This window comes from Pteronotus mesoamericanus, unplaced genomic scaffold (assembly GCF_021234165.1).
Source record: "Pteronotus mesoamericanus isolate MK-2021 breed Mesoamerican mustached bat unplaced genomic scaffold, CSHL_Meso_final scaffold_85, whole genome shotgun sequence".
In the NCBI taxonomy this organism is placed as follows: domain Eukaryota; kingdom Metazoa; phylum Chordata; class Mammalia; order Chiroptera; family Mormoopidae; genus Pteronotus; species Pteronotus mesoamericanus.
Genome location: NW_026555329.1, coordinates 18850181 through 18874177, shown reverse-complemented (window position 1 = coordinate 18874177; position 23997 = coordinate 18850181). Strand labels below are relative to the sequence as shown.

General features: G+C 38.8%; 1 protein-coding gene across 1 annotated transcript in view; it reads left to right on the top strand.

Moving 5' to 3' along the window:
• Window positions 1-570: 570 nt before the first annotated feature.
• ASB4 (ankyrin repeat and SOCS box containing 4) overlaps window positions 571-23997 on the top strand; it is a 48101-nt gene continuing 24674 nt past the window's right edge. The window contains exons 1-2 of the mRNA XM_054564567.1: window positions 571-855; window positions 9999-10298. Coding sequence (XP_054420542.1) covers window positions 669-855; window positions 9999-10298 — 487 coding nt within the window. The 5' untranslated portion in view covers window positions 571-668. The remainder of the gene's footprint in view (window positions 856-9998; window positions 10299-23997) is intronic.

Below are 23997 nucleotides of genomic sequence, written 5' to 3'. Positions count from 1 at the left end.
CTTTTCTAACTGATTAAAAACATATCTACGATTAAATAAAGCTCATTCGCTCAGTGAAGTTAGCTGTTTGGTCTCTTCGGTCTTTCTTTACCTAAGTCTCCTGCCACCATCATCCCGCCGCACTTTTTTTCATGACATTGAAATTTTTCAAGTCCAGATCACTTGAAAACCTGCTTGTTTTCAAATGTGTGACCATGCTTGATTTTGCAGACTTGTATTATAAAACTACTGTAGGTTTTCAGAAGCACACCTATCAGCAACTGTTACAAATTTTTATTTGGGGCTATTGGTTAAACAGAGCAAGATCTCCAGTTGGACACCAGATGTTTTTACTGAGGGGAAAAAGAAGCATTAAGAGCCTTTAAATCTTGCGCGATTACTTTGATCATATCATAGTGACGTTTCATTCTCTGAAATATATTGTGAGGGTTTTCCTTCATATTATTCAATGAATCAATTAGTATAGAGCCAGGTTTAAAGACTTGAAAATGCAGCGACAGCCGAGAAGGATATTTTGAAGTTTGAACTGATCCCTATATAAATAGAACGGATCAGCATAACTTCGGGATAAAATTAGCCGACACTTTGTGGGCTCTCCGGCATGTGCCTGTTTGCTTGGTGCCGCTCTCCTGATAAATCACAACAAAGCTTTCGGAGGAAGAGGAAGGATGGACGGCACTGCTGCCCCTGTCACTAAATCTGCAGCTGCTAAGCTGGTCAAGAGAAATTTCCTTGAGGCCCTAAAGACAAATGACTTTGGAAAATTGAAGACCATTTTAATCCAAAGGCAAATAGATGTGGACACAGTTTTTGAAGTTGAAGATGAGAATATGGTTTTGGCATCTTATAAACAAGGTAAAAATTATCAATGTAATTGGTAAATTGACAGAAAATGGATTTTTTTTAGTGCACAGCATCATTCATCCACTCTAAATCAATAACTCTTGCTTCTTTCAGTATGTATTCTTAAAATATTTCTAATTTAATCCTCTTTCTTTTGAAACTAGATCACAACATAGGTTGATATATATTTTTCTTTTCTTTCCTTTTCTTTTCTTCTCTCTTTTTTTCCTTTCTCTATCCATGTACCTGAAATTTGAAATTCTGGCCAGTTGTATTTAGTAATGCACTTTCCTTCTATTTCTCTTTTCTTCTGCCATTAATGACATAGAATAAAGAAAACATCTTTAGGTTATGGCTGAAGAGGCTGCTCAGATCTAAGCCAAATGGTATGACTGGCTTGGGACACGGGGCTATAACTCTCTGTTAACACAGCCACTTAAAGATATATCGTCTCTATGTTCATCTGTATCAACAAGAGGATTTTTGCCCCCATTTAGAGAGTTAATGAATGGGTAAGGCTGCGCCTTGGTGCACCTCAATGGATCTCATCATTTTAATGAGTTTTCTGTTTAAGCAGGAAAGCTCAAACTAGAAAAAAACAAAAAGTTAACTCTTTTCCCTTGAATAATAGATCAAAATTGTAGATATTCTTAACACAGATTATTTGCCTTATGAAGAACTAAGGATAACAACGAATCAGAATGTTGTTGTTGTTGTTGTTGTTTTTAATCAAGGGATTTTCTGGAACGCATGCTTAATGAATCAGAAATAAATTAGAGTGCAGATTCTGATTTCCCAAATCAGCTAGTTAATGGGGAACTTGAGTAGCGAGGCCATCTGGTGAGCGGACTGCAAACAAACACCATGTTCAACATCACTCCTGTTTAAACAAAATAGATGATAAGATCGTATGTGTGTGGCATTAAAGAGAAACAGCAATTCTTCTCTTTTTTTCATATTTAAAATACTTTCCATTCATATATAAATCATCAACACCATTGATTTTCAGCAACTAATGCTAAGGTTGCATTATATTTCTACATTAATTTACTATACTCCGATTGTGAGTTCTGAAAAATAGCATTGCTGAGTCCAGGTACTGTGTTTATAATCTTTACCTGAAGGCTTATAAATTAGCATTGCTATTTTGACTGGAAGAAAGAAGAGGTCTATTTTTTAAAAAGTAGTTGATAGGGGGTTTTGTTAAAAAGAGTGAGTACTCTAAAATCAGGTTAATTTCATCGCATGGATTTGTTCAGTCTGAGCACTGACTACATTATTAAGTTTTTATTTAAACCTATAGTTGTGCCCAATGTGAAAGAACTCAGGTTCAAGGCAGGGGGTAATTTGTTCGACCCTGGGCTGTGAAGTCGGCCCTTCCTCATCTCGGGAGCACGCGGAAGTTGGGAGGTGGTAAGGAAGGAAGTTTTAGGGGCAAGCTCCAGGGAAGATAGTGTTGTTTCCCTCGCTTCCAAAGGTATCATCACCCCTGAAAGAGAAGAAAAGGCATTTTCAGTTCTTTCTGTCAATAGGAGATGATGCTCGTGGGCCACACGGAGCTAAATTTTCATTCATGCTAATGAGTGTTTTCGCAGTGTTAGGGCTATGGGGTGTGGTTTTCAATTCGGGAGGCAGCAAATTGCACCCTCTGGGAAAGGAAAGGAACAGTGCCATTCTTAGGCATGCCAGGTGGATATACGCACAGAAATAATAATATTTCCGGTCATATCTTCAGGGTTTATGCAGGAAATTGTATGTATCTGTGTGTGAGTGAACATGTATGCATAGTTTCCTTGAACTTTTTCACATGTCTTCCAGTCTAATTATCAAATCTTTTAATATTTCAGTCAGGGTAGAAGTGATAAATACAATCCTAGCTGCTAGTCAAGCAAAAGAGCCCTTTGTGGTTGTATCAAAGTCACAAAGAAATTCCTGGGGAACAGCTGAGTAGGCTACACTGGCCAGTTAGTTAGTGCGAGTTATTTCCTTTCAAAGGAATGAGTCCCTTTTGTGTTTGTGGCCTTGAAAGGTGTGTGGCTGGATTAAACTTTGGGAGACTTTATTAAATCACAGCAGACCTCTTGGATGTCGAATTGTTATGCACTAGTTTTTGACTTTTTAAAGCACTTTGAAAAGCTCTATACAGAAAAAGTATGTATATCATAAGTGTACAGCTTGATAGATTTTCACAAAATAAACAAACCTATGTAACCAGCATCCAGATGAGGAAACAGAACAATACCTGTTTATTTGTAAACTGAAACAAGAATCTTCCTTCAGGTTTCAGTTATTTTTGGCTTAATCAGTACGACAATGTGTAAAACCTGTAACAGATACCATCTGCCTTTAAATTTACTTGTATAATTAATAAATAATCTATATTCAACATGTGATTGTTCTGTGGGAAATCAACAGTGGCGTGATTAATCCCAAACCATTTTTATTTCTTTTAGGATATATCATAGAACTTTTCACAGGATTTCTAAGAGTGACCACATTTCTCCCCTAAAGACAGTATATCTAAGCCAGAATGAAAGTTAGTTTCTAATTTTTGGAAGGCCAACTCAGAATTCTATTGGCAAAGAAATAAACTTGGTATCTAAACGTTGCTCCCCCAAATTCACAGTCTAATTGGTACACAGGAATCAAAGTTGACCTCCTAAGCAAACATAAAACATGGAAGGTAAAACAAAGCATCTGAAAACATGCTTCTGCTTCCCCATCTCACTGAGTAGCTTCTCTTGCACATGTGATAGACAACAGATTTTAGAAGCCAGCTCCCAGCACTCATGTTCAAACTGTGGTCCTGCCTAGCCCCAGCACCTAATAAAGATTCTTAAAGCTAGATCTTGTTTTATTTTTTCAAATTACTTTAAGCTTCAGAATCAACTCTTCAGATAAAATTGTGTTTTATTAGTTTAAAAAACTTCTCTCACACTTTGTAAAGCAAACATTGAAAACAGCTTGGTTCACTTCTGAGACATCCCCGAAAGAATAGCAGAGACAGGGATGGGTCTTAAAAGTAAAAACGAGTAAGCAAAATTACATCTGTAAGACGATCACTTTAAAATGGGAACGATGAGATGACAAGAAAATCACATGAACAACTTTTAAACTGACAAATGCAATAAATAGTTGAATAGTCCATGGATGTCAGTAATACAAAGTTTATTATGTGCCAAGAATGCAGTATTTAGAGTGAGAGTCTCTAAGAAAACTCAAAGCTGTTCAGGCTGGTTCTTAGAATACTGGGTATGTGACCATCCATAAAACTGTTTCCAAAGTTTTTTTTGCAACTACACATCTCAATTCACCTTCAGACATATGAGTGTTGGCTTATTAATGGCTCAGAAAGAATATCGCACTTACCTCTTTGGAATGAAATTCTCTAGTCAGCTAGGTTAATCAGAGTCCTTTTATTAATCAGTGTAGTATACTTCAAGTACTTTGTTTACAGCCCACAACCACAGGTTCTTTGGTTGGTAGTCATATTTTTAATTAAAAAAAAAAAAAAAACAGCGAATGATTTCGCTGGAAAACTTTCTGGCAGGTATTCTATCTACTTTACTAAGTAACAACTGCCATCCAAGTATCTTAAAAGCTCTTATTTCTACTCTCTTAATGAATAATCTCTTCTTTACCTGATTTTCTTCTTTGCCAGAAATTCACTCTCATGCTCTCCTATTACCATCTCAGGGTTCTTTTCCATTCCTTGATGTTCAAACTTTTTTTCTTTTCAGTTTTACATGTCAAGCTTTTTTTTTTTTCCCCTCTCCTGGGAAAACGCTGAGATTTATCCTGAAAATACGAGCTATTAACAAATAGCCAAGAATTGTCTATAGTCTCTAATCCTTCAGAACTGTGTAAATACATGGACACAGTCAGAGCAAATGTCTGCTAATCCAGCTACAAGCAATGTGTGTAACCTTTGGCTGTAACAACAGAGGCTTCTCAGGCGTGGGTCCTTTGGACTCAGATAACATTCTAGCTGATAACTGTTGCAAGAGCCCAAGCTTAGCTGAGGTTTACCAGACATGCGTGCACCCCCAAACACTGGAGCGGGATCAATGCTTCCCAAAGATGGTCCAACCCCTTTGCCCCTGAGCCAGGGGGCTTTCTACTCAGCTGCTTAGACATCTCTCTTTGGTTTCTGATTTAAATTAAACACACATCAGAATTAGTCTGCAAACTTTTGTAGATGGTCAAACTTCTAAAATTCCTTTAGAACTTTCACCTACAAGTGATACTGGTTTGGAAGTGAACTGAATGTCATCTTCAGATTATCAAAGGCTATTTAAAAGATTTTGGGGAGACCAGAGTTTGAGTTGACCTCTGTCTGCTACCTACACAGACAGGGTACTTTATGCTAACTAATCCCTACAAGATATTATCCCAGTTATGAAGTGGAGGCTTCGTTAAGACGCTCTCTAAATCCTGTGCATGCCAATAATCTCCAACGTAATGCAGGGGTAACACACAGAGAATAGGTCATGGCCTGGGGAAGGTAAAAAGTGACTAGATCATCTGAATCCACATGGACACGGCCTGGACATGAGAGTTCTTTGGCATTTTTGTGTAGGAGAAAGAATGTGTGTTCTCTTTTCCTCAGCTAAGCCCTTTGCTCAGACAGAGTTCTTCTGCCGAGAGTCATTACCCCACACAGGCTGTGGCCCTGGGGTCAGAGTGTGCGTGGTTGACATTTAGGGGAAGCGGCAGGTCCTTCCCTCCCTCCCACCAAGGGCTTGTTCATAGGTTCTGTTCCATCCCGGTCCTTCGCGCAGTGTGAGCACAGAATCAAATGGCAGCCCTGGGCTCTGCAGAGGTGAGTGGGGAGGTGGCCTTTGGAAGACAAATGCTAAAAATAAATTCCATGCTGGGTTTGGAAGCTTGGGAACAATTCTGCTGTGGAAACAAGGAGGAGAGTACAAAAGGAATCTTCCTGATTAACCATATTTCTGTCATCCTGTGACTGTTGCGATTATATTTTAGAGGACAAATTCAGATTTCTTGACATATCAGCATGGGTACAAGTATGTTCATAGGTGCACATGGCTGTCATTTTTTAAAGATGGCTTTGCTTCAGGTTTGGTCCTCAGGGAGGGTAGGTATGGTGGAAAGGACACTCTTGCTCATTTTCATACTTGGTACACAGTGACCAGTGGCTGCAGCCTCCTTTTTAGGTGGTGATTGCATGTGAGCAGCCTCTTGGCTGTGAGCTGCTCCTGTCCCTGCAGCGGACTTCCCTGCTCTGCTCAGCATGGAATTATCCAGAACCTCCTCCCCTCACACCACCACCAAAGTTCTGCAACCCAGCTTCAAGATACCCTTTAGCAGACCGTGATCATGTCCACCAGTCTGTCTTCTTCCTACTTCTCCATCAGCAAACTAGGGGCAACAGGCAAGGTGACTTACTGCCACCCACCTTCATAGATTCCCATCTAAGAGAGGTTTACAATCCTGTGCAGGAAGTGGGCTGAATCCTGGGACCTAACACTCCAGCCCAACTTACCAGTTAATTGTTATAGGAGATGAAGGGGAAGCTGACTGAGAGGCCAAGGATGACTGATTCATGTAATAAATGGACAGGATAGATTCTCTGGGTGCTATTGGGAATTCAGGAAGAAGAAAAAAAATCAACAAGCAAATGCATTTTCATATCAGAGATGTGACTTATTATAGATGAATCTGGAATCCTTTCCTGCCTTGTGATTTGCGAAGCAGGCTTGGCACTAAACCCGTTCTGCTTTCACAAAGACAAAGATGGATGGGAATGCTGCACTGCAGATATCCCGAGTCCATTAGCTTGGACTGAGGCAGGAGACTTATGGCTCTAACAGGCTGAAAAAGTGGCAGTTTTCTCATCTGGAAAAATGAAAGATTTGGACTGGATAATCTTCCCTACAGCGCTAACATTCTGTGTGTCTTTGATTTTACATCACAATGGTGTTTTCTTAATCAGCTCTCTGCTGCTTCTTTTCTGAGGTCATTTTTCTTCCCTTTGCAGAAGCAGGCATGAGTTTCCAACCAGTGGCTGCGTAGAGCTGTCTAATCTTTGTTGCTAATTGGCAGGCAAAACACATCCTGGGTTGCAGATCTGGAACTAGCTTCTCTCCAAGACAGTTAGAAGAGATTGCCTTTGCAAATTGCTTAGTGAAGAAGTTTGAGTATTAAAATGGCTGACTGAGAGTATTAATATTAAATGTGACTCATTCATTATCAGATTAGGTTGCATATCATATAGTTTAATGATTTTGCTCAGAACACAGATTCAATGTACATAGTTACATTGTGTATATGGATATATGCACATATATTGTGTGTGCATATTTATTTATCGTACACATACAAGTCAGGCACATGGTGGGTAACCCCAGCTCAGGCTACCCATGACGCTATTTGTCTCTGCCAGGAAAAGTCCATATCACCAATTACTTTCCCTGCTCAGTGTCTATAATCTCAAATTAATACCTTAGAATTTAGTTCTATTTGTTGAATGTGGATTTCTACATAAATACAGATTATCCTAAGAGGGTCACACTTTAAACCATTCTCAGTTCATTAGATCTCAGTGTGAATTAACTTTGGATTTCTTTTTAAAGAGCAGATTTAGATAGTGGGAGACTTGGAAAGAAGAGAAAGCAAAATGGCCCTAGAATTCTGATGGGATTAAAAAAAAGGATTAAAGTGTGTGTGCGCGTGCACGTGCGTGCGTGTGTGTGTGTGTGTGTGTGTGCAGGTCAGAAGGTGGGCTGCAGGAAAATAAACTTTTGGTTGTACATGACCCTATAAATGGCCTCTTTAAACTAAATTATTTTCCCCTCTGGACAGGGAGACAATAGTTCAATTTTACTTATTTTTATAAATAATAATTTGTGCACAAGGTACTAAATTTAAATGCTCCAAGGAAACATTTAAGGACAGGTAAATCTATGGCCTGTGCCTTAACCCTCGGTAGGCAGAAGCCACCATTGTAACCAGTTTCTTGTTTTAGGTGTTTATAAATATACTCATATATGATAACATATTATGTACACTGTTCCGCTTCCTGTTTCTCTCCCTCAGTAAAATACATCTTGAGATCTTCCCATATCAGTATACATAGAACTTCTCCCTTCTTTATAGTGGCTTTATAGTACTTGATTGTACAGATGTACCATAATTTACTTACACAGTCTCCTACTGATAAAGATTGAAGTTGTTTGTAATACTTAGCCATTACAAACCATGCTGTAGTGTAGTGCACGTTGTAGTGTGTACTGTCTGGACCAGGTTGCCAGGATTTATAACTCCTGGGAACTTTATACCTTTTGCAAAGAGTTGAATGAAAATGGTGTTCCTGGGAGTTATGCAATACAGTTGCCCCTGTAGGGCATTTCACATATGAGTGGTTATACTTGCAGGATAAATACCCAGGAGGGGTGCATATGTAGGGTTTTGCACTTAAATGAGAGAATTTTAATAGCTGATCGCCAAGCCCACCTTTAATGGGCTATCATCCTCGGAGCGCCCTCCAGAGGCTCATCGTTGGTGCCCAGAAGTGTTCACAATAATCTAGATTTATTCTGACCTCATCTAACCAGTGAAGGACAAAACTTTACTTCTCTCGTTCTGGGCCCTGCACTTTTATTAATGTATCTTAAGATTGCATTATGTTTTTGGCAGCTCTATCCCACTGTTGGCGCATTTTGAGATTACTGTCAACTCAAATCCCCAGGTCTTTTCTCAAATAAATTACCATTAAACCATATTCTGCTTACCTTGTACGTGTACAGTGGAATTTTTATAACCTAAAAGCAAATCTCTGATATATCCACATTAAGATGTATTTAGTTGTTTCAGCCCTAGACTCTCTTCTACGTGTTGAGCTATCTCTGCATGTTCATCTTGTCGTCAGTATTTTATCTTTCTGTACCTATTTTTCATTCTCCACTCATAGTGAGCTTAATGCCATGGTTCTGTGTATTGATATTGAAAGGTTTATAAAGTTATTTTTGTTATAGCTTGTCATATATGGCAATTTTGGGGGACTTGGATAATTGGATTGACCCAATGTTTAGAAGTCAGTAGTTAGAGGGCAAAAGGACACACACACACACACACACACACACACACACACACACACCCCTCTTCTAACAACTAATAGGAAAAATTTATCTAAGATCTCAGTCTTTGCAACAACTCTGCTTCTCGTGAACAATTAATTTGTATATAGTTTGTGGGCATAGTTAATGGCATAGCATATGTTTTCCTGTTTATTTCCTGCTAGAAGTTCATAGGCAAATTCACAATGCAGTTCTAGTATATTAGATACGGTGTGTATTTTGTGTACCCATCTTACCCTTGACTTCTTTTTATTTTCCTGCTTTATTTTTTTTGCCCCATTTTCCATATTATTAAAAAGTTTAGCTTAAAGTTTGTGAGTTGCCTTAAATTCTTTTTTGGAAAAAGGTACTGCGTAAACTGAAAAACCGGCAAATAAAATCTTGGTGTGACACATTTTATAAAGACGTCAAATATATTCACACTTTAGATTGATGGCAATAGCAACAACTATGGAGGAAAGAACTGTGATAGGATAAAAATTATAAGCTTATAACTAACAACTTTGGCATCATTCAAGACAATGATTGGGATTTTTAAAAATTCTTAAATATGAGTCTCGCGTGACTCACCATATAAAATAAAAAGCAATCACGTAAATGAAGGTATCAAACTCAAATGCCGAGGAGAGTCAGGAAGGTCAAATAAGTAAAGAAACAAGATAACAGAGACTAGTAGAGATAGTAAGAACTCAAGAACACCCATCTCACTTAGTACATCCAAATACAACACTTAACACTTGTAGACACATTGGCTACCAGTTTATAACTTCAGAATCATCCCGCCCCAATTTTATAAATATGACCAAAGTAAAATACCTTGCAAAAATCCTCACAAAAGAGAAAGAACTCATGGACATGGACAACAGTGTGGTAATTGTGGGGGTGGGAAGGGGAGAATGGAGTGGGTGGAGGTGAGGAAGATATGGGGAAATAAATGATGATGGGAAAAAAAATTTTTTTAATGCAAAAAAATAAATAAGTTAATAAAATTCTCATGAAACATGGAGAAATCCTAGGCCAAGAAGGTAAACTTTCTTTCCCTTTCTTTTTCAGGTTATTGGTTGCCTAGCTATAAACTAAAGTCCTCTTGGGCAACAGGCCTGCATCTCTCTGTCTTATTTGGTCATGTGGAATGTCTGCTGGTGCTCCTGGACCACAATGCTACAATCAACTGTAGACCCAATGGGAAAACTCCTCTCCATGTGGCCTGCGAAATGGCCAACTTGGATTGCGTTAAGATCCTTTGTGACCATGGAGCAAAGCTCAATTGCTATTCTTTAAGTGGACACACAGCTTTACACTTTTGTACAACTCCAAGTTCCATTCTCTGTGCCAAGCAATTGGTTTGGAGAGGTAAGCCTTTCTGGGTGGATGACATTGTCATCTATTTGCACATTCATGGTTTTGAAACTTGGTGATCCTTACTTATTTCAGGCAATATAGTAGGTAACTCCACACATTAAGTCTAATTCATGGGGCCCTAAAAATAGTTAGATAGACAGATAGATAGATAGATAATAGATTGGTATGTTATGTTGGCCCACATTATTCAGTGGTGAGCTCATTAGAATCTTAATGTTATTTTTTTAATTATCAGAGACTTGTTAATTTACACATGTAATAAGTATTTATTTAGCTCCTGTGATGTGTCAGGTAATGTGCTACGTAAGCAAAAAAGAGAAACTAGTTTCTGCCTTCAAAGAGCTTATATTCTAGTAGGTGAGATAAATGTTAACAAAATGAATTAATAAATATGAAATTATAAATTAAGAAAGGAGCAAAACAAGGCGCTATGAAAGAATTCATGTGTGAACTATTACAAAATGTGTAAGATTTTTCTAAAGATATGATATGTAAATGGAACCTTTATAATGAGAAGTAGCTAGCCGTTACAAAAAATCTGAGAAGAAGAGTCTAGGTCTAGGAAATAGCATGTGAGCAAAATTGCTAGAAGAACAAAAAACTTGGAATATTCAACAAATGGAAGAAAGCCAGTGAGGCCAGAGCACCATGGTTGCAGATGGGACGGGAAAACAAGAGGGTAGAGGGCATGTCACCGGATGTGTTAGACCATATATAGCCCGCTGGAGACCCAGGTATGGGATTTAGAAATACAGCCACTGAAAAATTTTAAGTGAGAAAAAGATGTGGTTTACTTTTACATTTTATGGTTCTTGTGTTCTAAATGAGAAATCTTTCACTAACCCAAGTAACAAAGAGTTTTCTCTTTCGTGTACATTTCCTTATGATTTGTTGAAAAGACTATTCTTTCATCATTGAATTGCCTTTTATCTTTGCCAAAAAACAATTGGCCAGATATGTACGGGTCCACTGATATATGTTTTTTTCTTTTTCTTTTTTTGCTAATGTCCCACTGCCTTGATTGCTGTAGCTCCATATTATTTCTCAAAATCACTTCTAATCTACGAGTGAATCCTCCCAGATTAATTTAAACATAAGTTTCAGCTCTTCTTGGGGACATCAAAGTGAGACGTGAAAGACATACCTGACATAGAAATATGGATGTCAGAAAGGAGCTCTGGACTAAAGCTGTAAGTTTAGGAATTGTTGGCCTAAAGATTGTATTTGAAGCCAAGGAAATCAATGAAATCACCTAGATAAAAAGTGCAGAGAGAGTAAAGAGAATCTAGGACCAAACCCTGATAAATTCTTACATTTAAATGTTAACCGAATGGAGAGGAACGGGAAAATGAGAGTGAAAAGGGTTGATAAGTGAAGCTGCAGGAAACCTGGGAATATTTTCAGCATTACAGAGACTAAGAAAGAGGCAATTCAGAAAGGAGAGAGTGGACAGCTGTATTGACAGTTACTGAGAGGTTTAATTAGATATTCCTTAGGTTAAGAGACAGAGTTATCACTGACAAAAATGTTTTTGGTGAGATGGTGGGTGTTAAAGCCATGAGAATTGTAAAAGGTGTGAATGGGAGGTTAGAAACTAGAGGTGGCATATGTTCGTAATTGTTAAAAGAAGCCTGGCTGCAAAAGTGAGCATAAGAACAGCATGATTGCTGAAGCCGAGGCGGGGGTGGGGGGGGGGGGGGAGGGGAGGGAGGCACAGGAGAGTATACAGTTGGTGGTAAAAGGAAATGTTTGAATGCTGAAGGAAATGATTGCAGAAGGGAAACAGTTGAAGAGGCATGAGACAGGATAACTGAAAGGTCTAAATTTTTGAGAAGTGGGGACAGGATGAAATCGAAACACCATAAGACAGTCTCAATTTTAACAGATGGGCTAAAGTAAAAGATGGCTTTAAATACCGGAGCATTTATAGATCTGTTGCAATGAGGGACATCATATCTGATGACTTCCTCCCTCAATAATGTATGAGGCCAAGTCATCAGCCAAACATGAGAATATAAAGGGTGAGAATTTTGAGGAGAGAGGGGAAGGTATGGAAGGTCATGGGGAAAGGATGGGACAACAACGTAAAGCTTCCATGGTCTTCTCAACCTGTGAGAATTAAGGAGAAAACTATCAGCCCAGCTGATTCTCCTTCCTCCCACCTGAGATGGAAGGGCGCAGTGCAGAGACACCTGGAGAACGGTCGGCACCATCTGGTGGAGCTTTCCTACCCCAGCACATGCAGCTGTCACCGCCTTTCACATTTACTTAGGGATTGATTTTTAGATTTAGTTTTTATTTAGATTTTAATGAATGAATTAAACTTTTAAGCTTTTTATTTTTAGAAAGTTAATAAATGATATATTCGTTCAATTGTTGACATTTTATAGCGATGCTTTCATCAACCACAGGCTGACAGAGGGTTGCCAACCCTGTCACTGCTTAGAGGTGTTGCCACACACCTTTTCCAGAGGACACAGTCCTTTCCTGTCCCCTTTATCCCTGTCCACAGAGGGAGACTACTAGAGATGGGAAGGATTAGGCTGACACCAGTCAAGGAGAGAGAGTGGAAGTCCGTTAAAGAGACACATACTCTTTAGAGCCATGACATGAAAGGCCAAAGCCATAATGAAGAGAAAGCTAAATTAGATGAAGCAAAACTGTTCAATGTCTGTGTCGCGCACAGATCATGAAATTAAAAGGCCATCGTAAAATGGGAAAAATAATTGAGACTACATGACAAAGGGCTCATACCCTAAATATATATAAAGAAATCTTAAAACTTAAAGTAAGGAGGTTAACAATAAGAGGAGAAAAAACAAACAAACAAAAAACCAAGGTATTTCAGGGAAAGCAAACAAATAAAAACAAACAAAGATAACAATGATCATCTGCATTGCTAATCAGTAAAGTGTCAATTAAAGTAAAAATTAGATACTTTTGTTATTACATTACAAAAATACAAAAGATGTTAATACCTATGTAGACTACCACATAGGGAAGTGTTTTCACACACTTAATGATGTGTAAATGGGTAGGACAGGAAGGGCAATATCAAAAGCTTAAACCCTTTTTATGCCCTGGCTGGTGTGACTCAGTTGGTTGGAACATTGTCCCATCAAGCAAAAGGTCTTGAGTTTTGACTCCTGGTCAGGGCACATACCTAGTTGTTCAATCCTTGGTTGGGGTACATACAAGAAGGCGACCAATTGATGTTTCTCTATCACATCAATATTCCTCTCTCTCTTCCTTCTTCTGTCTCTAAAAGCAATGAGAAAATGTCTTCAGGTGAGGATACAAAAAAGCTTTAAACTTTTTTAGCTCAGAAGGTTCACCTCTGGTATTAGATACTATTTTGAGGCCCTTTGGCTCAGGGCTTTCAATTATGCAGGGCTTCAAATTCAAACTTCAAATGTTATCACCAAACAAGTTTATACATTGAGTCAAAGAGGTAATTAATGAGAGAGAAAGAAGATATTATCATATAACAGAATCATGCTGGTCACATGATCTATAGTACACTAGGAATTGAGACATTGTCCTAAGTTTGTAAAAGTCTTCAAAATAGTATAGTTATAGTGTATTTTATTTTATATATTTGCTTTAGAAGGTTTGATTTGTTGGAGTATATATTTAAAACATACCACAATTTAATTGGCATTTATTATTTTGCATTTGTTATTTTATATATTGGCATTTATTATTTTTAAAGATATTTAGAGTCTCAAAAATTGTCTGATTTCTTTTTGCCCTTATAAAGTCATTTACAGTACTGAAAAATTGAAAAATATTTGCATATCTAATAGAAAAATTTTGAGCTGTGTTATCTCCACACCGTACAGACATTACGATAATGTTGTCTAGGAATGGTCATTGACATGGGAGGATTTTTAAAAAGAAGGTTAGCCCTGGCCAGCGTGGGTCAGTTGGTTGGAGCATCGTCCTGTAACCGAAGGTAGTGGATTCAATTCCTTGGTCAGGGCACATGCCCAGGTTGAGGATTTGATCCTTGGTTCTGGGGGTGTATGGGAGAAAACCAATAGATGTTTCTCTCTTACATTGATGTTTCTCTCTCTCCCTTCCTCTCTTTCTAAAAACAATGAAAAAATGTCCTTGGGTGAAGATTAAAAAAAAAAAGAGGACGAAGAAGTTCAAAGGGGAGTATAAATTGCATAAACTTAAAAATTATATATGATCATGCATATTAGAAAATAATATGTAAATTGTCACGGTCAAATTTGACCTCATAGCTAATCATTAGCTGTAGCAAAGCACTTTGAAAGAGGAAGTGTTATTTTAGATCCTTACTCCTTGGATAATCATTTTTTTTAAGGTGGTGCCTGGCAAAGATTTAAAAAAAAAATTGTGAATCAGATAATTGGGGGAAATTTTACCCATGTTATGACTAGAGACATAGAGAAAAGATGAAGAGTGTCTGGAGCTGAGCCTGCTAGCCTGGAAGCTCTAGAAGCCTGTGAGCATCTTGCATCATTTCCTTTGCACTTTTATGTCTTCAGCCCCTCGAACGGAGCTTGGCACATCGGAAGCAGTCGGTAAATGGTCTCTGACTGATCTGCAAGTGGCTCCAGGAGCCCTGAGTGCATGGATGGGAATGACAGCCATCTAACAGATGGGAACTCGTACGTTCGTGGTTAATAAAATGCTGCTACTGGTCAGTCCTACCCTCTCAGCCTCTGGGGAGATAGCTGAGGGATGAGTTTTCTCCCTCTTGAATTATGTGGTAGGCATTTTGTGGAGAAGTCACATACATCACTTTGTGGCTGGACAGAGAGAGTTGAGACAGCCTACAGACAAGAAAAGAAATCAGGCTAACATTAAACTCGGGACCAGAGAAGTCCATTAGAGGAAAAACCAATGCCATGGCAACTGAAAACCAATGTAATTTCATTTGCTATTTAATGGGCTCTTTGTGGAAAAGTGCTCTTTGTGGAAAAGGCTAATTGAGGCCAAAAAATTGCATGCAATTTTCTCTTAAAGGATTTTTCTCTGTTTTTTTTCAATGTTTCAGAGCCTGCTTTGTCCCCATGCTGGATTTTTGTCTGCTAATTTTCTGTTGGCCTTTCTACTTAATGCCCCCCGTCTCCTGGCCTTTGTTTCCTTTGGTATTAGTATAATGGTGTTCATCAGTTGAGAGGGCTTATTTACCTCAGCGAAAATGTCCTCTCCGTGAATCCTGCATTTCCCTATGAATAAAGAGATTCGGGTCAGGCTGAAAGGCAGTGTATTATTTCTACCTATTTCCTTTCGACAGAGGAAAATAAAAGCTGCTTGCTTTGCTCTGCATGAAGCAAATCCTGACAGTTGGAGGAAAATCTGTTACTGCAGGAAAGCCATAAAAATTCAAATGTTTCCTAGCAGAATGTAGCATGAGGGCAATGTAAAGGAGATCGTGCCTTTTGAAAGACTGTCCCCTGCTTCTTGGTGCGACAGTGACACCAGTCACCAGTATGTTCAGAAAGTCTCTATTCAACAGTGTGAACATAGTAAGGCGCTGGACTTCTATGTTACTCAAGAAATGGATATGCTTGCTTGACAGACACCTGCCTCACCAGCCTCTCGCTCTCCATCTCTGCTTATGTTATCCGTCTTAATAGTGCAAACCTCTCACCATCCTAGTTCTTGGTGAGCAGCTTGGGGCTTTTTGCCCCACTTGCTCTACTGTTAGGACCACCTGTACAATATGAATTTAATATTGTCTTCAAATTGATATTATGTGCTCAATTTAATTTTAAAAAGAAACTTTATATCACTCTACTAATTAATTCATCACTATAAAAAATGTGGCCAAATACTTTGTCATGCATAGAAAAGAATAGGAACAGTAAATAATAGGCAAATTTCTGACCTCCACCTGCCCTGAGACCCTTCTCTCTCAGATGGCAGAGAATGACTCTAAAAAGTCTTGCCTTCTAGTCCTTGATGCTCCCAGAAATGTCGACTTTTCTCCATTCCTTCTGCAGTGAATGAGGGAATTTGAAGTTCATTTGAAGGTCAACACTTACACCCAGTAGGGCAGCAGGCACTCCAGTCTAGTAAAGAATGTAAAATCATCACATACTTGGGGGACCATTGCTTTAACCAATACTTTGTAAAGTTGATAGTCTACTTAACAGTGAAATTTTAGAGACACCCCTTTGATATCAGAAGTGAAACTAGTTTGCTGTTCCTGCCACATCTCATCAGCAATGCCCTGGAGGTTCTAGCCAACCCAAAGAGAAAAGAAAAATAAATAAAATGTATGAGGTTTGGAAAGCAGGAGGTAACACTGCCATTATTTCACAAACAATGTTTGTCTACATAAAAAAACCCAAGGCAATCTAAGGTCAAACAGTTAGAATTTGTAATTGAGTTTAGCAGAGGTACTGCATTTGAGATCAATATACAAAAATCAATGGCATTTCTATATACCAGAAACAAGCAGCAAGAAATTATAATGCTAGAAAAGATAGATTTATAATACCACAGAAACTTAAGGGACTAAAAAAAAATATGCAACAAAAGGGTGGAAGAACTATAAACATTAATTAAAAGACATTAAGAAGATATCATATTCAAGGTTTATTATGAAAAATGCAGTTCCTGATTACTCCCTCCTTAGAGGCAACCACTTTCACTTATTTTAGGTGATATGTTCAATATTTATTTGCATATTGCTAAATAAATACCATTTTTATGCATAAAATTAAAAAGAATAGGTAGCCACATAAGCAGTTTTCTGATGATCTGTGAGTTCATCATAATGGAAGGTGAGGCGCTGGCTCTTCTTCCTTGTTTCCCCACCCGCCACCAGCCCCCATACGGTACCTTGGCAGTCCTCTGTTCTCAGAGTGGAGTTATATTATTAATACGAGGCTTAGTCTAAACTAGGATGCTTTTTCTGTCTTTGTACAACGTTTTGTTTTCCCTAATTTTCTTATTTTTTTGCTTTAGTTTTCTATGTATCATTGCTACCTTAAATCCCAACATTTTGCCAATAGCTTTATTCTTTCCTGAAAATATTTTAATTCAACAGTTATTTTATCAGTTTATTTTCCTGTAAAAATCCCTCTGGAACTGTAGACCTGCTCCCAACCACTGTCATACTGGGAACTCCATTCGCCGTCAGCCTGGAGATTCCCTTTGCCTCTCTGCCATGTTGCGTTTTCTGTTTCCTGGATCTTGGGTCGGCTTGTATTTTGGTTTGTTGCCTATTTGGATTGCATGTATCTTCTTTCTGAGAAAATATGCAAGAAAGTATATGCCCAGAAGGCATTGATTCTACCCTGGCTTGGCATAGAATTCTAGCTTGATAATCATTTTCCTTTAAAAAGATGAAGGTATTGCTCTGTTGCCTGTTTTTAGTGCTGTTGCTAAAAAATTAGAAGCTGTTTCATTTCCTTATCTTCTCTAAGTGACCCCGTTATCTTTCCCTGAGGCAGGAAGTAGGAAGAAGGGTGTAGAATTTGCATTTTGTCTTTGGTGTTCTGAAAATTCAACGATGATCTGCCTTGGTGGGTTTATTTGCAACCGTTGTACTGGACACTTTCAACCCCCAAATGTGCATGTCTATCAGGTGCAGTAAATGTTTCTAAATTACAGGGTGAGGCAAAAGTAGATTTGCAGTTATGAGTGCACAAAACACGGTGTTTATTCTAGTATTATTATTTATGAGTTATTTTATTATTTCCCATGCAAACAACTGTAAACTTACTGTGGCTCCACTCTGTACTTACTGCGTATATTCTTTTCTGCTTTTTCTGCACGCTCTATTCCTTGAATTACTATTATTTGGATATCGCATCCCTGGACTGCTGCTCTCATTGTCTTAGTCATCTCTTTTATTGTCTGTTTCTTTATCTATATGCTGTACTTTCTGGGAGATTTACTCCAGATTGGGTTTCTCTGTTTTTCATTGTCTCTTTCTACCATCTAAACTGTCCTTAGGTGTTTATAATGCTTGGTTGGTTGCTTATATTTAAGACTGAGTGACTAAAAGGTGATTTCAAAGCTCGGTGTAAGGGTGGGGTTAGCTGACTTAGTTTCTGTTCGGGGGATGTGGCTGGACCTTTTATCTGAGGAATCCCTGACACAGTATCCTTAGATCTTTTTTCTTATACTGGTAAGATATTCCAAAGAAAATTCTACAGGCTTCTTCCTGCAGGGTCAAAGCCTGAATCCAGTATTCTAGGTGCTGAGCTGAGGAAAGGGGCTGGGAATGCAAATGTAGCATAAATACTTTCTAGAATGCTCCACCCTTTCCCCTTGACTGAGTTTTTGGGTCTACTTAAGGCTTTAGTTTAGATGTCAATTTCAAAGATTCCTCTTCCTGAAATCCCTTAAACTAAGGCAGGTCCCTACATTATTCTGTATTCTCATAGCATGTTGTATTTTTCCTTTGTGGCACTTAATATTTTATTTGTTTAACTCTTCGATTCCTTGCCTCCCTCACTCAACTACACATTTCATGAGAGCAGAGTTTGTTGGGCATTGACCGGTACATGGTACATATTGGTTATTGACTATTGTAGATTTATTGAATGTCCAATTAAGAACAAATGCTAGAGTAAGGGAGAAGAGTGTGATTGAACCAGAGCCATTTCATCACCATTGATGGCAAAATGACTCTCAGTTTATGGCCTCTTGCACTCATTGCATCTTTTGTCCTAGGAAGAGAGTGTCAGAAAGGAGGGAGACATCAGCACTGTCAAATACTTCTGAGGAATGCAGTAAGTTGAGAGTTAAAAAATTTCCATTGGATTTAGTGGCACGGACTTGGAGATTGCAGCCGTCAGTTGAGTGATGGATACAGACATTAGAATGGAGAGGATGGGTACCTAAAAATGGAGTTGTCTACATGGGTGAACAAGGCTCTTAAAGATTGTTAGTAAAGAAGAAGCAGGAGGGTAGATGAAGAGGAAAATGAGGTTGAGATTTTTTTCTTTCAATGACAGAAACCTGAGCATTAAAAAAAAAAATGATGGCAAAATCCCCTAGTGCAACAGACATTGATAATAGAGAGGAAGGACAACTTATGGTGTGAAGGTCCTGAGAAGTTTGGTGAATGAGATATAGAACCAGGTGGAGGGGTTGGCTCTAGAGAGGAAAACACATGTTCTGGCATAGCTAGAGCCAAATAAAATAAAATAAAATAAAATAAAATAAAATAAAATAAAATAAAATAAAAGGAGGGACTGGCAAAAAAATAAAAATAAAATCAAAATAGTATATGCAGTAGTGAGGCTTTAAGGAAGTTTCCATCTGAAAGCTACTATCTACAAAAATAAGTGGTGAGGAGATCTAAGAGTGAAGAGAAAGGAAAAGGGGTTGAAAGACTGAGGAGTTAAAGTTTGAGATAATTATTATAAAGAGTGAGGAGATATGTTAAACAGAGAAGGAGTGGATTGCTGAGCAGTCTTGAGGACCCATTTGAGTTTTTATATTTGACTTTATGCTGGTACCAGTCTTGCAAAGATGCATATAACCAAGTAGGTGCTATGAAGAACTGGAAGTTTAAGGTTTTGGCAAAAAGGGTTATTGAAATAATGGACTATGTAACTAAGCTGGATAAGGAGGGAGGAGAGTAAGTTACATCTAATGGACAAAGAGAATACAGAGAGGGGTTCTTATGAAATCATGTTGCAAAGATGGGCAGTTATGGTCAGAAAATCAAATGCAGGACTTTGTCATTTCTGGAGACTGATCAACTGAAGGTAATGACTCAGTCCAGGTATGACTATGGTTCGGAATCACCAGGTCAGAGAGAAAGAGAAAGTCAATGGAAAAAATGAGATCCATACACTGAGAGAAAAGGGTACTCTAGGCATCTGTGTGATTATTAAAGTCACCTAGAATTTGTGTGGAGAGGCATAATGTGCCAAAATCTTTGGAAACTGATGGGGAGATAAATGTATTCAAGAAGGAGGGCAGGTGGTACAGATAAAAAAGCTGAGCCCAAAGAAAAAAGGATGTTCTTTTTATTTTTATTTTTTATTTTCAAGAGAATTAGGGAGTAATTGGAGGCAGCAATGGGGAGTCAAATATATGAAAAAGAACACCCAGCTATTTATGGTACCTCAGGCCAGAGTTAAGCATCCTGCATCCATTCTTTGAGCTTTGAACAGGGCAAAGCTAGTTTGGTTGCTATGGTGACGAACACCCTGTCTCCGGGCTCATTAATCCTATGTTCCAAACTAAGCACTTAGCAATAGCTTCTGAATAAATGCAACCAAGCTCTGCATACTGAAAAGGGCATATTCATGTTAAGCAGGGAAAAAGGTTTTCAATTTCATTCATTAAACTTGAGTAAATAATTTAATATCTTTTTGCGTCAGTCCTCCTAGCTAATGAATAAGGATAAATGCTTAATGGAAAATCTAGCCTAATAAAGTTAACAGCATCAGCTTTCCATACAAAGGAAATTGATGCTGCTGGTATATATGCATATGAAGAGGAAAATGGAAAGGAAAATAATGTGTATTAAGCATCTAGGATGTGCAATGTCAGGTACTTTAAAATACAATGTCTCATTTAATCCTTGCAACAACAATGTGAGGCGCATATTATTCTTTTATAGATAGGGAATCAGAAGCTCAGAGAAGTCAAATAAGGCCCCAGTTCACACAGTTGGTGGGTTTCAAGCAGCCTGTATTCCATGTGGTTTGAGTCCATGGTGGTCCTACTGTGCCATGCTGAATATTGTATACTGCTTATCCTTCTGGGATATTTAGCTAGTTAAAGAATTAGGAGAAAAGTTTGTGCTAAGTCGACAGTGCCTGTGGAAGAGGGAAGGTCAGCCCTGGCTGGTGCGGCTCACTGGATTGGATGACAGCCTGCAAACCAAAGGGTTGCCGGTTCGATTCCCAGCCAGGGCATATGCCTGGGTTGTGAGGCCAGGTCTCTGGTTGTGGGTGTGCAAGAAGCAACCACACATTGGTTTTCCTCCCTTCCCCTGTCTCTAGAAATAAATAAATAAAATCTTTTAAAAAAAAGAAAGAAAAAAGAAGTTTAAGTGTTGTATTAGAATTTCATTTGCTTAAAAAAATTCATTACCATAAGATGTCTTTCAAGGTTTTCTTGAAAAAAAAAAATAAGAGTTCTGGGCATATTAGAAGTGTGTTTAATTAAAAGATGTGAAGAACTGTCAATGCGTCTCCCAAAATGTGTCCCCACTTTGCCATTTCCTAGTACATAGAAGGTTAGGAATAGCAAAGCAGATCTTCAACACACAAGCTGATCTTTCCTTCTAAGTACAATGCCTTCATTTGGATTTTCTGGAGTAGCTCCAGCAAAGGTGTAGCGAAGTGATTGAAAAAGATATATTAAAGATCCATTAATTCACTTTCCTTCAAATTAAACTCTTTAATTAAAAGCAACACTTTGATCAATTTCTAATTTCTATTTCTAACAATGTAATATATAGCAACAATTAAAATAAATAGAAGCAAGAAGTACAAGTTAAATATCCTGACACTAAACTCAACTGTTAACAGTTTTTTAAAAAAATCCAAATACTAATTGTTTTGGTCTCGCCTCTAGGGCTACCCTCCCTCTCTTGTTGCTCACTGCTGCCCGGAGGGTTCAAAGCGCTCCTTCAGAAGGAGTACTGATCACAGCCTTCACTTCCCCTCTCGGAATTAGAGGTTTCCTTCTTCCACTGGCTGTCTCTGCTTTCAATTCTCTGATCAAAGGCCATATGTGACTTACGCTGTGACTTTTCAGTCTGGGGGTGTTACCTTTGCTTTATAATGAGAAGCTTCTGAAACCAGAAATTGAAGGATGAAATTTCTTTGGGCCTGCGCTATTTTTTTCTATCAACACCTCTCTCTAATTTGTTTCTCACTTAGAGGAGCCTGGATCTTATTACCCCTGAACATTTTAAACACCACTTAGCAAAAGATATCAGATTTATAAACAGAAATGCGAGTGTTTTCTTTGTAGCCTCTGTAAGTAATAAACAATTTTAGAAGGAAACTCAAGGGCCCAGATTTGGAGGTGAAATGGTAAATCAAACAAGACCCCCAGGCCCCATCTCAGCTTTCCATGCAGCTAACCAGGAAAACGCACAGATTGAGGAAACAGCAAAAGCACCAGAACTGGAGGCTAAAATTCAAGCACAACCCAGCTTCCTGAATTTCTACTAATTAGAAAGCTAGTGGAAACAGAAGCAGAGAAGACCCTCTCTTTTTTGAGATAAAACATCTCACCAGCAGTCAGAAGAGGTATTAGCCCACCCCCCTGAGAGCCACAGAGGCTAAGTGCCACCAGGGAGGCCCCAGAGCATCCTTTGCCTTTGTTACCCCAGCCTTAGAAGTCCCAGCAGCCAGTGAGTGCTCAGACACACTCTAATTAAGGAGGCAGCGCCCACCAAAGAACGGAGTAGTAAAGCCAGGAAGAAAACTCACTCCTTCGAGTGAAGTTGAATTAACCTGGAGTGGGGCAGGAGGGAAAGACTGAAGAAAAGCCCCAGAAAAGGTCTGCTTGGACTTAATAATTAAAAGTAATATCAACCAGATATGGCATTTCTATTGCATGTCGGGAATTTTATTCATATTCTGTTTTAATCCTCTCAACTATCCAATGTGGTTAATAGTGTTATTCCCATTTGCAGATTGAAACAATGAGCTGTGGGAAGGGAGGGGAAAGGGGAGACTGAATGAAAGAGGCGAATGGATTAGCCAAAGAACATAACCCATGAACACAGACAACAGCGCGGTGATGGCCAGAGGGAGGGGGAGGCAGGGGCAAAGAGGATGGAGAAATGGGGACATTTGTAATAGTGTAAAGAGAGAGAGTGGGGGGAGGGGGGAGAGAGGGAGGGGGAGAGAGAGAGGGAGAGAGGGAGAGAGGGAGAGAGGGAGAGAGGGAGAGAGGGAGAGAGGGAGAGAGAGGGAGAGAAACACCGAGCTGTAGACAGATTGCTTAATGCTAACACCGGGTTTTGAATGCAGATTGACCTCGATGCAGAGCAGCACTTATCCCACTAGGTGGTGCTGCCTCTCCTTTGCTACTTAGAATCCCCACGGAAGGGTTCGGTTGCTTCCTAAGAAACGCCTCTCCATTGTAGACTGGATGTATCAGTCAATAAAACTGCCACTCGCTCAGCTCTTCCTAGAACTGCCTTGTTCACAGCTTCTGATGAAGGGAAAGCTTAGGTTGTTATGTTCTCTAACATTGGGTCCTTCCCCACCGCAACCGATTAGACCAGGAATGATTGGTATTCTACCAAATATGACTTGATATAAAAGATGAATTCAAATATCGTGCTTAAGAGGGTAGGTACTTGAGTAAGATTGCCTGGGTTTAAATTATTACTACCTTCCTCCACATTTGCTACCTACATAAGTGAGTGCAAGATTTAACCTCTTTGAATATCAGCGCTCATTTACTACATGCAAATATTGATAATCCAAACTGATTTTAGGGAACTCAAACAAGTGTTCATGGATCTTCATGTGTGGCTCTCCACCCCTCCGCTACATCTTAACTTACCTTTGTCTTGTCTAAAAATGCATTTCCTAACATCCATCATATTAAATACTGATTGATTCTGGGACTTTTGACAGATGTTACAAAAAGAGAGTTCCTTGGTCAATAGGTTTGGGAAAATCAAATTAGACACATTTTCTCACCATAAGACTTCTTAGAATCTTTCATATGGTAATGTGAATTGTACATATACAAAGGTACAGAG